The 15556-nt window shown below is 43.8% G+C and overlaps 1 protein-coding gene across 10 annotated transcripts in view; it reads right to left on the minus strand.

Annotated features, from left to right (window-relative positions):
* Nucleotides 1-4031: 4031 nt before the first annotated feature.
* LOC119285830 (GTPase HflX-like) overlaps nt 4032-15556 on the minus strand; it is a 24906-nt gene continuing 13381 nt past the window's right edge. The window contains exons 3-13 of one of the 10 annotated variants that reach the window (XM_037565156.1): nt 13817-13933; nt 12702-12816; nt 12090-12227; nt 11356-11451; nt 11156-11269; nt 10983-11051; nt 10817-10887; nt 6818-6914; nt 4668-4793; nt 4486-4575; nt 4032-4314 (exon numbers count right to left, since the gene is read on the minus strand). In XM_037565156.1, the coding sequence (XP_037421053.1) occupies nt 4216-4314; nt 4486-4575; nt 4668-4793; nt 6818-6914; nt 10817-10887; nt 10983-11051; nt 11156-11269; nt 11356-11451; nt 12090-12227; nt 12702-12816; nt 13817-13933 (1132 nt within the window). In that variant the 3' untranslated portion in view covers nt 4032-4215. Of the gene's footprint in view, nt 4315-4485; nt 4576-4667; nt 4794-6585; nt 6723-6817; nt 6952-7039; nt 7251-10544; nt 10639-10816; nt 10888-10982; nt 11052-11155; nt 11270-11355; nt 11452-12089; nt 12228-12701; nt 12817-13816; nt 13934-15556 lie in introns of those variants that run through there. The other 9 variants (XM_037565157.1, XM_037565155.1, XM_037565159.1 and 6 more) reach the window with 9 other exon arrangements.

The following is a 15556-nucleotide window of genomic DNA, read 5'->3' on the forward strand; positions in this document are numbered from 1 at the left end:
ATAAGAAGTAGTCCGGAAAGGACACGAGGCTTCCACGAGGGTGGAGGGCGCGCCCTACCCCCTGGGCGCGCCCCCCTGCCTCATGGGTACCTCGTGTGCCCTCCGGACTCCGTTTTCTTGCACGATACTTCTTTTGGTCAGTAAAAACTCACTATATAATCTCCCAAAGGTTTTGACCACCGTATCACGCAAATATCCTCTGTTTTTGTTTCGAGTTGTTTCTGCTGCAGATTAGAGCAATATGTCATCCCAAGATTCGGAGGGCGAAAGCTATGTGGTTGATTACCTTGCAGATCATAAGGTCTAGGGGGATTTGGAGCATGGTGGTTGGACCACAGAGGAAGAAGAAGACTATGAGCCTAGGGGAAAGGAGGAGACGAGCTCAGATGAAGATGAAGTCCCATTACCTCAACCTAGGGACATGCATGTGGAGTTCAAAAAGTCAAGCCTCCCCAATAGAGCAAAGAAACCTAAGATCGAGTTCATCCCTTTTCGTATCTTGCAGGAGAACAAACAAGAACTATGCAAAAAGGTACTAAGCCTTGAGCGGGAGATCGAGGACCTAAAGGAGAAAAATTCTATCCTCAAGCGCAAATTAAGGAAGAAGCACACGCCATCAACATCTCCATCATCACCATCCCCGAAGAAAGAGACATAAACACATGGGTATGGGCACTCCCCTTGGCAACTACCAAGCTTGGGGGAGTGCCCCGGTATCGTATCACCATCACTTTTATCTTTACCGTTTTTCTTAGTTTGATCCTTTTGGTAATTTCTTGATCTAGTAGAATAAAGTTTTAGTATGATCTAGTTGTGAGTTTTGCTTTATGATCCTTTTATGTAATCGATTCCATGAGCTATATATAATAAAGATTAGTGTTGAGTCAAGGGCTTGATTATTTTGCTATGATCTTGAGGGAATAAAATAAAAGAGAAGAAATAAAAAGAAATAAAGAGATCATATGGATCTTATGGAGAGTAATGACTTCACATATTTTATGGATCATTGCTGAGAGTTGACAAACATGGTTTTGGTCATCGTTGCAATTAATAGGAAGTAATAAAGAAAGATAGGTTTTCACATATAAATATACTATCTTGGACATCTTTTATGATTGTGAACACTCATTAAAGTATGACATGCTAAAGAGTTGATGTTGGACAAGGAAGACAACGTAATGGGTTATGTTTTCTCACATCTAAGATAAATTATATTTTCATGGATCATCCAACATGTTGAGCTTGCCTTTCCCTCTCATGCTAGCCAAATTCTTTGCACCAAGTAGAGATACTACTTGTGCTTCCAAATACCCTTAAACCCAGTTTTGCCATGAGAGTCCACCATATCTACCTATGGATTGAGTAAGATCCTTCAAGTAAGTTGTCATCATTCCAAGAAATAAAAAATTGCTCTCTAAATATGTATGATTTATTAGTGTGGAGAAAATAAGCTTTATACGATCTTGTGATGTGGAAGAAATAAAAGCGACGGACTGCATAATAAAGGTCCATATCACAAGTGGCAATATAAAGTGACGTTCTTTCACATTAAAATTTTGTGCATCCAACCATAAAAGCACATGGCAACCTCTGCTTCCCTTCGTGAAGGTCCTATCTTTTATTCATGTCTTATACTTTATGCAAAGAGTCATGGTGATCTTCACCCTTCCTTTTTACATTTTATCCTTTGGCAAGCACAACGTGTTGGAAAGATCCTGATATATATGGCTAATTGGATGTGAGTTTTCATGAACTATTATTGTTGACATTACCCTTGAGGTAAAAGGTTGGGAGGCAAAACTATAAGCCCCTATCTTTCTCTGTGTCCGATTAAAACTTCATAACCACAAATATTACGTGAGTGTTAGCAATTGTGAAAGACTAAATTTTGGTTGAGTATGTGGACTTGCTGAGAAGCTCTTATATTGACTCTTTCCTATGTTACGATAAATTGCAATTGCTTCAATGACTGAGATTGTAGTTTGTTAGTTTTCAACGAAGTTTCTGATTCATACTTGAGTACGTGAATGAATTGTTATTTTAGCATAAGAGATCATATGACAATATATGTATATGTCGTTGTTCTAAGAATGATCATGATGCCCTCATGTCCATATTTTATTTTATCGACACCTCTATCTCTAAACATGTGGAAATATTTTTCGATTTCGGCTTTCGCTTGAGGACAAGCGAGGTCTAAGCTTGGGGGAGTTGATACGTCCATTTTGCATCATGCTTTTATATCGATATTTATTGCATTATGGCTGTTATTACACATTATGTCACAATACTTATGCCTATTCTCTCTTATTTTACAAGGTTTACATGAAGAGGGGGAATGCCGGCAGCTGGAATTCTGGGCTAGAAAAGGAGCAAATATTAAAGACCTATTCTGCACATCTCCAAAAGTCCTGAAACTCCACGGGAATTATTTTCAGAATATATAAAAAATATTGGGCGAAGAAAGTACCAGAGGGGGGCTACCCACCATCCACGAGGGTGGCCTCATGGGCCCCCTGGTGGCCCTCTGATGTCCATCTTTGGCTATATGGAGTCTTTCGTCGAGGAAAAAATCATAAGCAAGCTCACGGGACGAAACTCCGCCGCCACGAAGCGGAACCTTGGCGGAACCAATCTAGGGCTCCGGCGGAGCTGTTCTGCCGGAGAAACTTCCCTCCGAGAGGGGGAAATCATCACCATCATCATCACCAACGATCCTCTCATCGGGAGGGGGTCAATCTCCATCAACATCTTCACCAGCACCATCTCATCTTAAACCCTACTTCATCTCTTGTATTCAATCTTTGTATACAAACCTCAGATTGGTACCTGTGGGTTGCTAGTAGTGTTGATTACTCCTTGTAGTTGATGCTAGTTGGTTTACTTGGTGGAAGATCATATGTTCAGATCCATTATGCATATTAATACCTCTCTGATTATGAACATGAATATGATTTGTGAGTAGTTACGTTTGTTCCTGAGGACATGGGAGAAGTCTTGCTATAAGTAGTCGTGTGAATTTGGTATTCGTTCGATATTTTGATAAGATGTATGTTGCCATCCTCTAGTGGTGTCATGTGAACGTCGACTACATGACACTTCACCATTGTTTGGGCCTAGAGAGAGGCATTGAAAAGTAATAAGTAGATGATGGGTTGCTAGAGTGACAGAAGGTTAAACCCTAGTTTATGCGTTGCTTCATAAGGGGCTGATTTGGATCCATATGTTTCGTGCTATGGTTAGGTTTACCTTAATACTTCTGTTGTAGTTGCGGATGCTTGCAATAGGGGTTAATCATAAGTGAGATGCTTGTCCAAGTAATGGCAGTACCCAAGCACCGGTCCATCCACATATCAAATTATCAAAGTACCGAACGTGAATCATACGAACGTGATAAAAACTAGCTTGACGATAATTTCCATGTGTCCTCGAAAGCGCTTTTCTTTATATAAGAGTTTGTCCAGACTTGTCTTTTGCTACAAAAAGGATTGAGCCATATTGCTGCACCTTATTTACTTTTGTTACTTGTTACCCGTTACAAATTACCTTATCACAAAATTACCTGTTACCGATAATTTTAGTGCTTGCAGAGAATACCTTGCTGAAAACCGTTTATCATTTCCTTCTGCTCTTCGTTGAGTTCGACATTCTTACTTATCGAAAAGGCTACGATAGATTCCCTACACTTGTGGGTTATCACGCTGTGACATCATCAATGTGGGAGACAAAGAGGATGAGAGGGGTGAGATATGGAATGAGAGAAGACTGTGAGTGAATACGCGAGACGGAGTGAAATGGGGGGCGAAGGTGGCGTTCGTGGGTTGTTCGGGCGATGTGGCAACCTCCCGCACAGCGAGGGTGGCAATCGCGCTAATCCAGCCGCGGTTGCAGGCGTTCGGGCGAGTTCTCTAACGCCCGCACACCCCCATGGGATGATGTGGCACACGAACCCCCCTCTCTCTGCTGTGAGATTCGTGCAACAGCATCCAACCGCAGCGGATGCGTTTGGACCAAGTTGCAAACGCCCACACTTATGGGTGTTATCATTTGAGGAAAAAAAACTGTGTACTTGTTATTGTTGCGAAAACTGTGTACTTGCTGCCCTACAAAGGTCAAGTGGGAAACAAGATAATCTCTCCTACTAAACTTTGTACGTCGCCCGCCAACAAAAACCATATGACGGCCGATGATGGACTCGAGCTGGAAAAGGGATGATCATAGAGGAGCAGCCACCTGCTGCCGCAACGGCGTGAGAAGCCTTGCAAGAGGTAGAGGCACATGTGCTTTTATCAACGTGCCATTTTCCATGTACTCCTGCAGGTAAGATTGATTGCGCCAGGTCATAAAAATCTCAAAGTTTGCGTCCTCCTTTTTTGTAGTTTATGAAATTTACATGCTGGGTTTGGATTGACTTCATAGCGGGGTACTCCGTATTTAAAAAAATGAGTTGATGTTTTGCTTTCAATGAGCAAACAGGACACTCACCGTTTTCTCAACCATTCCAACCTTATGTATGTCATTTAACAGATCTCCTTTGTCATACGGAACAAAAGCTTCTATGGGCACCAGTGAGTCCTGCACAAGACACATACATAGGCGTGATTCACCTCAGATAAATTAAAGATGCACCACATGCCTCAAAAGTCCAGAACCGAAACAGCTCATACTTTCAACTTTGCTTGGATTGCATTGCAGAACTCTTCCAAACCATCACCATTCATGGCGGATATGCAGATTATCCCTTGTTTCTCGGCTTCCTCCTTCACTCTCAATGGGTTATCGGTATTGTCAATCTGCATGCCATACAACTTACTTCGGTCAATTCAGAAACATATTAATTAACAGCAATTCAAAATACTATTTATCCAGATCTTAGGTATTTACTAATTTAATTATCAATGTCTTGGTGCACCAAAATAACATTTTATAGGGAAACGAGTGGGAGGATGACTAGCAGCAGCTGCCATTGACTGCAGGGTGTGACAACATCAGAGATATGGCGTGCTCGAGTAGCAACACGACTGGCGACGAACAGGATATGCGATGGCGGGTTTCCTTCGCCGCCGATCTCATCACACGCACAGTCTCCTTCTCCGACGGCGTGCTCACGCTACGGCGAGACGCTCTCCGCCTCGTTCTCTCGAACAGGCGCGGAGTTACGGTGGACGCACGGTTTCTCCGTTCGGGGGAAATCGTCGACATCGGCGAGATTGTTTCCTTCCCGTGTCATTTCGCGAAGATTCGAGATCGACTACCGGCGGCGAGCGCTACGCCGACGAAGGAGGCGCGGGGCGAGGGACGTGGCAATGCGGTACACGGGAAGGGCACGGGGCTGCGTGTGCGTGGGCCAAGTCCAGGCGAAACGGACCCAAGCCCCACTCACCGCCCGCCAATGGCGGATGCAAGCCACGTGGGAGCTGATCCGGCCATCCATCCCCATCGGCAGGTGGGAAACACTGGTATAAAGCCCCCGCCTCGCCCGATCCTTGACCTAGAGGATTCACTCTCCCACTTCTGGGCGGCGGAGAAAAACCCTAGATCGAGAAATTCGGAGTCGTTCGAGTGGTGGAAGGGCAAGGTCGGAGGGGATCCCAGATCCTTTGCGGAGGTCGCGGCCGCTAAGGTACCACCTCCCATGGCGACCGAGGTGGGGCGTGGGAACCGTGGAGGGGGCGGAGCGGGACATGCGAACCGCGGAGGAGGGCGACAACCTGGCCGTGGCAACGGTCGCGGAGGCGACCGCAGCAAGTTCTCATGGAAGCGGGACGAGGGAAGCGGCCACACCAACTCTACATCCTCCACAATCGCGCCGGCCTCGGAGGGCGCCTCACGGTGGGACGAGGCGGCGGCGCCCAAGCATCGCGACCAAGACGGCGGGATCTGGGTGCAGAAGGCCAAGGAATAGTCCAAATCTGGCGGCATCTCCACCGGGCATCAATCTGCTTCACCTCGGCGCCACATACAGGGAATACAAAACCCTGCTCAGGTGTCTCCGTCCAAAAAATCCATTGCCTGCCCCATTTGCAAGTCTTATGAACATCCTCCTATTCTATGCCCTCAAGCATATTGTGAAAGATGCGGCAAATTAGGACACCTTGCTTCTGTTTGTACTGAATTTCTGCCATGGGAATGTGTGGCACCGATGTGTGCGTTCCAGGGCAAAGGGCAAGGGTTTTACTATATTCATGACGCTTGCTCCGCCAACCAGCTTAAAGAGAGGGCTAATAACATTGTGGTCACGATTGTAGAGGGAGAAACATCTACTAGACAAATGGAACTTGATTTATCTGCTTACTTAGCTACTGATTGGCGCTGTTCAGCTCATGCAATAGGACCAGGAACCTTTGTAGTGCGCTTTCCTAATCCTCGAGCAGTGGCCCAAATTTGCTATGTGGGGAAAATCACTCTTAAAACTAGCGGGGCTGTTATTCATGTTACTAAATGGTCATCTGCTGTTGGGGCTAAAGGGGTTATGGAAATAGCTTGGGTCAAAATTAGCAATATCCCTCTGGACAAAAGGAGTAATAGGAATCTAGCTTATGTTGCCTCGCTGGTGGGTGTTCCTTTGGAAGTAGATGCTGCTACCTTGCACCGTCCGGCATCTGTCAGGGTCCGGATTGGTTGTAGAAATGTGGAGGAGATTCCTGCAGTCGCAGAGGCTGTGCTTGGTGATCATTTTTATGATTTCTTTTCTGAAGTGGATCAGATTCTGGTGAGGGATCCTAATAGAGAGAAAAAAGTTGTTCAAGCTTCCTCTAATCCTGGTGAAAAAAATATGGAGATGAAAAATTCCTTGCTGTCGACTCCTGGAGCTAACCTGGGTAGTTTTTCCACTGGGCTTGGAGGGAAATCTCCCTGCATTCCCCAGGGGGAAAAACAGGACCCTATTCGGGAGTCGCAGGAGAGTGTGGAATCTGATGAGTCACAACACACGACCTTGTTTTTAGATTCCTTCAATCAAGAGACAATGGATGAAAAAGTAAGAGAACAAAATGAAAATTCTGCTGTTATAAGTATGCAAAAAAACAAAAAATCTTACTCTGATATTGTGAAAAAAAATCAGCAGGTTGAGAAGGTGGTTGGGGAGGCCAAGACGGCCAAAAATAATGAATATAGAGTGGAGTTTCCTGATATGGAGGGGGATATTGAAATGATCCCTGCTCCTCCCCCGGTCACTGAAGAAAATCTTCGGTTCAGTCTGAGGAATGCACAGAACAAGATGGAGAGGGTTGACGAAAAGGCCAGGGCAGCTGCAAAAAAGAGAGACATCGAAGGTACTCCTTGAGTCCCCAACTCTTTTGATACGCTATCTAATCCTGAACTTATTCTCAGAGCTGTGAAAATGGGAGTAAACATCCCAGATGCTGATTTTACTAATGTTGATATCATTAGAGAATTAGAAAAATGTAGAAATGTGGAAACTGTTAAGGACAAACAGACTCAACCTGATGTGGGTGGGGGACATTTGGTATTAACTAATGCAAAAGGGGACCAGACTCCTCTTAATATGAACTGGGAGGATAATAGTGATGTGGATAATGATAACTTTGTTGTGGTCCGATCTAGGAAGAAAAGAGAGAGAAAGATTAATGTGGTGATAGCTAGACCTTGCACTAGAAGTCAAAAAGGGGGGGCTTCCATGCAAAATGTTGCCGGTGGATCTACTCTGCTTCCTAGTAGAAACACCAGGCAGGGGGGTGTCAAAAAGAAAAAATGAACGGTATATTTTGGAACTGCAGGGGAGCAGGTAAGAAAGGGATGACTACCTGCTTCGCTGATATAATAAAAGATCATTCCCTGGACTTCCTTGGTATCCAGGAAACTAAGAAGAAGAATTTCACCCCTAAACTCCTTAGAAAAATTGACCCTCTTGATAAGTTCAATTGGAACTGGATCCCTTCGATTGGTAAGTCTGGAGGCATATTGTGTGGGACTAGGAGAGAAACCTTGGAGATTATTTCCTGGTCGGGGGGTGAATTCCTTATGCAGACTACTGTCTTTGATGTGAACCTCAAATGTGTGTGGACCCTAGTGGTGGTATATGGGGCAGCCCAAAAAGAGAGAAAAAATGATTTCCTTGCAGAATTGGCTACGACATGTGCCACGATTATCAAGCATAGAAATATAAAAGAATTGGCTACATGAGGTGTTGCATCACACTCATCAAAAGAAAAAATGTGGGATTGTATTAAAATTGGACTTTGAAAAAGCATACGATAAGATAAACTAGGACTTCCTGCTAGAATGTCATCGTAATCGTGGCTTTGGGGCAACCTGGTGTGGATGGAGCGAACGAATCCTACATAATGGCACGGTGAGCATTAAACTGAACAATGAAACAGGTGCGTATTTCCAAAGTCACAAGGGGGTCCGGCAAGGCGATCCCCATTCTCCTTTCCTTTTTAACCTGGCTGTAGAGACACTCTCGAAAATGGTTCTTAATGCACAAAAAGAGAAAATGCCGACGGGCTTATCACCTGACTTGATTGAGGGGGGTGTGGCTATCCTGCAATATGCAGATGACACTGTAATATGTTTTGAACATGATAAGGAAGCGGCGGTGAATCTGAAGCTTCTATTGTACCTGTTTGAACTTATGTCAGGACTGAAGATCAATTTTATGAAAAGCGAAATCCTCTGTGTCGGTGGAGATGATAGTACCCTTTCCTTTTATGCTGATCTCTTTAATTGTAGTATTGGACATTTTCCAATGAAATACTTGGGAGTCCCAGTCAGTTTCTCTTCTTTGCGTAGCATAGACTGGGATTTTATGGATGAGAGGTTCCTTAAATGCTGTGAATCCTGGATTGGTAATGCAGCATCTTCGGGTGGGAGGCTCATCCTTCTCAATTCCTCATTAACTAGCATTGTCTTTTACTATATGTCTATGTTCCTTCTTCCTAAAGGGGTGATTGAGAAACTGGATAAACACCGTAAGCGGTTCTTTTGGCAAGAACATGAGGGGCGTAAACGATACCATCTAGTGAGATGGAATAGAATTTGTAGATCCAAAGAGAAAGGGGGACTGGGAGTCAAGGATCTTCATAAACAGAATTTAAGCCTCCTCACCAAGTGGTGGTGGAAGCTGGAAACTAAACAAGGGCTATGGCAGGATGTGATCCGGGCCAAGTACTTTAAGCAAGACACGGTGACCTCTGTCAAAACTAAATTCAATGACTCGCCAATCTGGAAAGCAATCATGAAAACTAAAGATTACTACCTGGCTGGCAGAAAAGTGAATTTACAATCTGGAGATCTTGCTAGACTGTGGGTTGATCCAGTTGGCAATGAACCTCCCCTCCAGTTGCAGTTTCCTATGATTTATGATATTTGCAATGATCAGGATATCACGGTTGCTAAGTTCAGGGAAGGGGTGGAGGAAAAAAACTTTTTTAGAAGGCAACTCCACCCTCCCATGCTTGAGCAATGGAATAATATCAAATCTATAGTGGGGACTTGGCCGATGACTGGCGAAGCCGACCAAGTGGTCTGGACCTTGGGGAAGAAAAGTAGGTTTACTACGAAATCTGTTTATGAATATTTGGAAAGAAATGTGGCGGGGGCAAACTACAAGTGGATATGGAAAGCAAAAATTCCCCTTAAAATTCAAATTTTCCTTTGGCAACTGTTTCAGGACGCTATCCTAACTAGAGATGTGATGAGTAGACGAAAGTGGCTGGGAAATCCTACCTGCTCCTTCTGTGCGGAGAGAGAAACATCCCAGCATCTCTTCTTCACTTGCCATGTGGCCAGAGTCCTCTGGAGGACTGTAGGCTGTGTACTGGGCACGGATCTGTGTCCAAGTAACATTTGGCAGTACTATTCATGGGCTTACATGTTTTTACCTGATGGGGAGAAATTTTATACCTTTGGTCTAGCAGGTTTATGTTGGGCGATGTGGATTAATCGTAACAATGTTACCTTTGAGTCTAAACAGATGAGGTCGCCTTTTGATGTGGTTTACTCTGCATGTGGTTTTCTTACCTACTGGGCAGGTTTGATGATGGAGCGCGGAGCCAAGATGCTGAGGACCAATGCATCGAACATGATGCGGATCTGTGCAGCGCCGAGGGGAACCTCAAACTGAGAGCTGAAGCGTTTGCTGCTGATAGATAGTTCGTTTGCTCCTGCGTGAGTGCTTAACTATATCTGGAAAAATAGTCCTTTCGCCCCTGCGTGGGCTCATGGTTTATGTCTGGAGTAACCCTCCTAAAACTTGTTGGAATTCTCCTGGTTAGAGTTAGTCGGCTGGTTTTAGGGTGTCGTTGGGTTTTCGCCCCATGGTGAGCTGCTCGATGACGAGTGCTCATTGTGGGTTTCCCAGTGGTGCTTTGAGCTCGCTTCCCCTTTCTAGGTCTCCTTTTGAACTCTTAAAACTATTTGTATTTCCGTTATGCTAAGTAATGGAAAGGGGTTATGCCTGGCTCGAAAAAAAATTTAGAGCAAACACAAGCTGGAAGCTTAAAATTTGACATGTACTAACACTTGAAATTAGCTTAAAGCGATTAGATTGTTGTCAGTATAGGTCACTCCTAACAACGAACCTTATTCCACACAACCAACTTCGGAACCGAGTCTATATCCAGCTCTTTCAGTACTTTGTCAACAGCACCTATCTGTTGTTGAGCTAATGGATGGCTGGAACACACATGACACAAACACTATGATACCTAAATAGATGCATTGAATTGAATCATAATGATGAGAATATCTTTTGTACTCCCTCCGTCCCAAAATATAAGAACGTTTTTAACACTAGCATAGTGTCAAAAACGTTTTTATATTCCGGGACAGAGGGAGTATTTTAGTTGCACACCTGATATCTGCAAGATGAACAATAATTGATGATTCTGATATCTCCTCCAGTGTTGCTCTAAATGCTGCCACCTGGACAAGCACCAATAGTTAATGCTCAGAAGATCATAAAGGGGAGGAGGGCCACAATAAAGCTTGTTCACGAAGGTGATGTCTAGAAAGCATACCAGCATAGTGGGTAGCTTCTGAATGAACCCGACAGTATCTGTTAGGAGGAACTCAGTGCCGCTCTTCATCTGCAAAGTGGTCCATGCACTGATTAGACGTCGTACCTTGCACGGACACTTAAAAGTGTCATATATCTAAGTTTCCTTGAGATGTCAGTTTCTTAGCAACATACCAACACCCTCCGTGTTGTTGGGTCTAGTGTGGCAAATAATTTATCCTCAGCGAGCACATCAGCTCCAGTTAAGCGGTTCAAGAGTGTACTTTTTCCAGCATTTGTATATCCCACCTGATTTTTTTGGAAACTTTATCTATTAATAACTAATAATTAAAAGGACCTTCCTATTAGACTCAACAAAAATTCCATGGTTATACCAGAGAAACAACAGGAATAGGCACCGACCGTCGACGGTTGCGATAAAGCTTTCGATGTTTTCGGACAGACTCCAATTCCTTCCTCAAAGTGCTTATCTACAGAAGATACTTAGGTTCGAAAATCATCAATTCCAGAAAAAGAACAGGAAGTGCAACTAGAGTAAGTATTTCCTCCGTCCGAAAAAGCTTGTCCCTCAAATGGATGTATCTAGCATCATGTTAGTGCTAGATACATCCATTTAAGGGACAAGCTTGGGACAAGCTTTTTCGGACGGAGGAAGTAACAAAATTATATACAAGTTTCTCAGACATTAACACGAGGAACTCGTGCGTAACTAGTAAATGGCTACAAATCATCATTTCTTCTACACAACAATGGTGAAAGTGACATGTAATTAACAAATGGGCAATAGGTGGTTACAAAATGATGAAGTCACACATATTACATTGCTCGAACTACTTAATAAACAAGAAATGGAGCATCTCGGGCTATGTTCTGGTTACATATATTGAACTGTATACACACCCTGATACAATTTACATGATAGAGAAGATCTTAACTAGTAAAAGATGAGATCAGATTCCATGGCACAAAAAAAAGGTACAGAATAAGAACATTATTCCTCTATTGAACAATTAAATGTCCTTAAAGCATTGGAGTATTTTGAACCTTGGTGGTTTCGTATTTGGCAGTTCGCATATAAATTATCTAACTGTAAGAACAAGAATATTACTTGTGTTCTCAAGATGCGCTTGTCAACTTCAATTTGTTTCTCACCCATACCCTTGACTTGGCCTCCCGACTGCCGCTCAAGGTGAGTCCACAGTTTTGTCAACCTAGGAAGTTGATATTCCATTTGTGCCAGGGTGACCTAAAAAGGAAACATCGGACTTGTGCATCAATTCCAAAGCAAATGAAGTTACTTTCCACTGTAAAGATATCTCAATTAAGTCCGCACATTAAATGTTTATGTAGAAATTTAGTCTGATGATGATACAGAGTTATGCACATAACTTCAGATGTTCACAAATAGCAATATAGTTCCAAATATCATGTCATCAAAACGGTGATGAGCTGGTACAACTTCGTCTTCAAGATAGTATGCCAGAGAAATGTTTTACCTTATGGCAACCTAACAGCCCAGCATACCCACTCAGCATTCATAAATGTAAAGGGGGCAAGGGACATACACTACTACACCAGTAGTGTATTGAAAAGATCATTTTCCATGTTATCCGAATATTGGTGAGAAGTCATAACCTCAGAAAATATCTTATAGGATCACTTAGTGCAGCAGTCACAGAATACCTTAAAGGACCGCTTAACACCTATTTGTTATGTTTACCTGCAGAGCAGCTTCATGTGTCACTGCCCTTTGATTAAAAATGTCCAGAATAAGAGCAGTCCGGTCACAGACTCGAACACCTCCACCAAAGGACTTCTCCAAGTTACGCAGCTGTCTGTTTAAAATTGAGCAAATAATCAAGGAATAAACTCTCAGGACAAGATTGTTGAAGTGTATATGTGGATTTCCTAGCCCTTTCCATCAGTTTGGACTTTTGATTACGTTGGCTAGTGCATGAAGCTTAACATGGTATCAGAGCCTAAGGTCTTGAGTTCAAGTCTTAGATTTCGTAATATGTCCAAAAATTGTTGTTGTCCCCTCTCTCTCCATGTATAGGCCTCTTGAGTCGTACCACTTGGTCTATTCACGAGTTGACTTCCCGCGTCACACGTGAGAGGGGTGTTGAAGTGCGTGGATTGGCTAGTGCATGAAGCTTAACAAAGATAACTAGACTTCTCTTTTTTTTTCTTTGTGTTTAACCTCGGGGCGCAGAAGTGAAGATAAACAGAGGCACTCTAAGGGTATGTTTGGTTCATGCCATAACAATGCCCTACCAAAATTGGCCAACAATTTGCTAATTCCTTGACCATTTATTGGCCCAAAAGTTGGCAAGATTTATGAAAAGAGTGTGAGAAAAGTTGGCGAGATTCCATAGGCAACCAAGATCTTGGCGACCAACCAAGCAAGAGTCGAAGTAACATATCCTACCATAATTTTGGTGGGATAAAATTGGGCAGCAACCAAACATACCGTAAATTGCAAACCGAACAAAAGATAGAGTGGTATTCCCTTCGTTTGGAAATGCAGGGCAGAGTTTGACCGTGCAAAGTTTGAAATCTAACCTTATAATTCTTGTACAGCATTTTTGAATCGTTACAACGTTCAGTCATAAAAGGTACTTTTGAATACAAGTCCAATGATATCAATTGTGTGTAACAAACCCACATATTACTGGATCATAATTGTTAGCCAGAGTTTGATATTCAATAGTCAAAGTACACATCACATTTCCAAACGGAGAGAGTAATATTTTTCTCATTTCAACACAAAACAGTTCTTTGATTGCAATAGCTTCAGTAGATAAAATAAACACGTTGAGTCTGATGTGAGCTCACCCAGCAGACAACTCATCATCGAAAATTATAGTCTCAATATCAAGGGCCTGAACTGCACTCCTAATTTCAGCAACCTTCCCTGAACCAATATAAGTCCTTGGATTTGGACTTGAAAGCCTGATGAAAAGTAGAAAACATGAGACCTAACTGAGAAAAAAAGATATGTACAACGTGACAAACATCTCTAGCAATAGTCCCTACAGGCTAGATGGGGGCAAAATCTTTTATCCCGATTGGATTTAATTAACCTGACACAAGGACTGGATGCTTGGGAAGGGGGGGGGGGGCTATTTCGGTGTTTGGATAGTTATTTTTTTCCTCCGGCCTCAAAAACTGATTTGGGGGCCTGACTAGGGGCATTGCTGGAGATACTCTGAGGATTAATGCACCCAAAAAGTAGATCTAGATTGTTCATTTGGCAAATGAGCTTACTGGATTTGACAGCAGACTAAAGTTTGTTGTATGTGGTATGTTTTCATTTCCTAAGCTCAAACAATAAGATATAAATATTCGTATTAGATTGTGTAGAAGTACATGCTCTAGCCAATGCAACCAAAAGACCAATCTGATGGAAGAGACTAGGCAGCACATTATACGTCAACACTCCCCCTCACGTGTGGCTCCCTCAGGCCTAAACGTGGACCGAAAGTGGGCTGCAATTTAATTGTGCCAGCCGGGTCTTGAACTCAAGACCTCTTGGCTCTGATACCATGTAGAAGTACATGCTCTAGCCAATGCAACCAAAAGACCGATCTGATGGAAGAGACTAGGCAGCATATTATACGTCAACAGATTGGGGCTGGATTGAACCAATCCAGGCAAACTGTGGTCATATGACAACCAATAATTCAAGATTGCATTTCCTTTTTCTGCAGGCTATTGGTTCTATATGTTGGAGATATTTTGTACCACGTGACATGACAGCCTTGAGCTTGTCTCTCACGTATAGAATCAGGCAGTTGTGGAATCAGAAGTAGTTAGAGATATATTTCATTTATTTTTCTATCTCTCTATCCCTCCATGTATTCATCCTCACGGTTCAACAACCGTAGCCCTCAATAATACTACGAGACCCAAAGTCTCGATCTATCAATAAATACTACGCGGGCACCCATGTATGGGTGTTGAGACGCTTCCACCAAATCCAACATGGTATCAGAGCTTCCTCACCCATCACATCGCCGACAAGGGCCCTCCAAGGGTTACCGTGGTGGCGGTGGCCGCCCCAAGTCCAGCGGCAGGGGCTCCAGCAGCGGAGGCAGCAACAACGGCGGTGGCAACAGCGGCTACAACAACAACGGCGGCAGCAGCTACAACAATAGCGGCGTCGGTGGCCACTACAACAACAAGCATGGCGGCAGTGGTGGAGGCTGTTGAGTATAATCTACTACTACCATAAAAGAAAGAGAGGGGCAGATCCAAACAATCACATCCATTCATCATCCAAATCTAATGGCTTTTTAATCCTTCTGTGTTTAACGCTACCAACCACGCCCTTAATCGATCGCTAACCCACCCTTAATCGATCGCTAACCAGCCGCGCCCTTTAAAAAACTTGTACGCACGATCTCTCGCCCCCTCCGCACAACCTCTCGCCCCCTCTTGCTCCTCCCCGCGCCGTCCGCCGCCCGTCGCTCCTTCACTGCGGGAGCCGCCCACCGTCGCGCCTTTCGCCGCGGGACAGCCGGAGCCGCCGCCGCGGGCGCCACCCTCCTTCGCTGCAGGAGTCGCTGCTGACCG

The sequence above is a fragment of the Triticum dicoccoides genome, chromosome 4A, assembly GCF_002162155.2.
Source record: "Triticum dicoccoides isolate Atlit2015 ecotype Zavitan chromosome 4A, WEW_v2.0, whole genome shotgun sequence".
NCBI lineage: Eukaryota > Viridiplantae > Streptophyta > Magnoliopsida > Poales > Poaceae > Triticum > Triticum dicoccoides.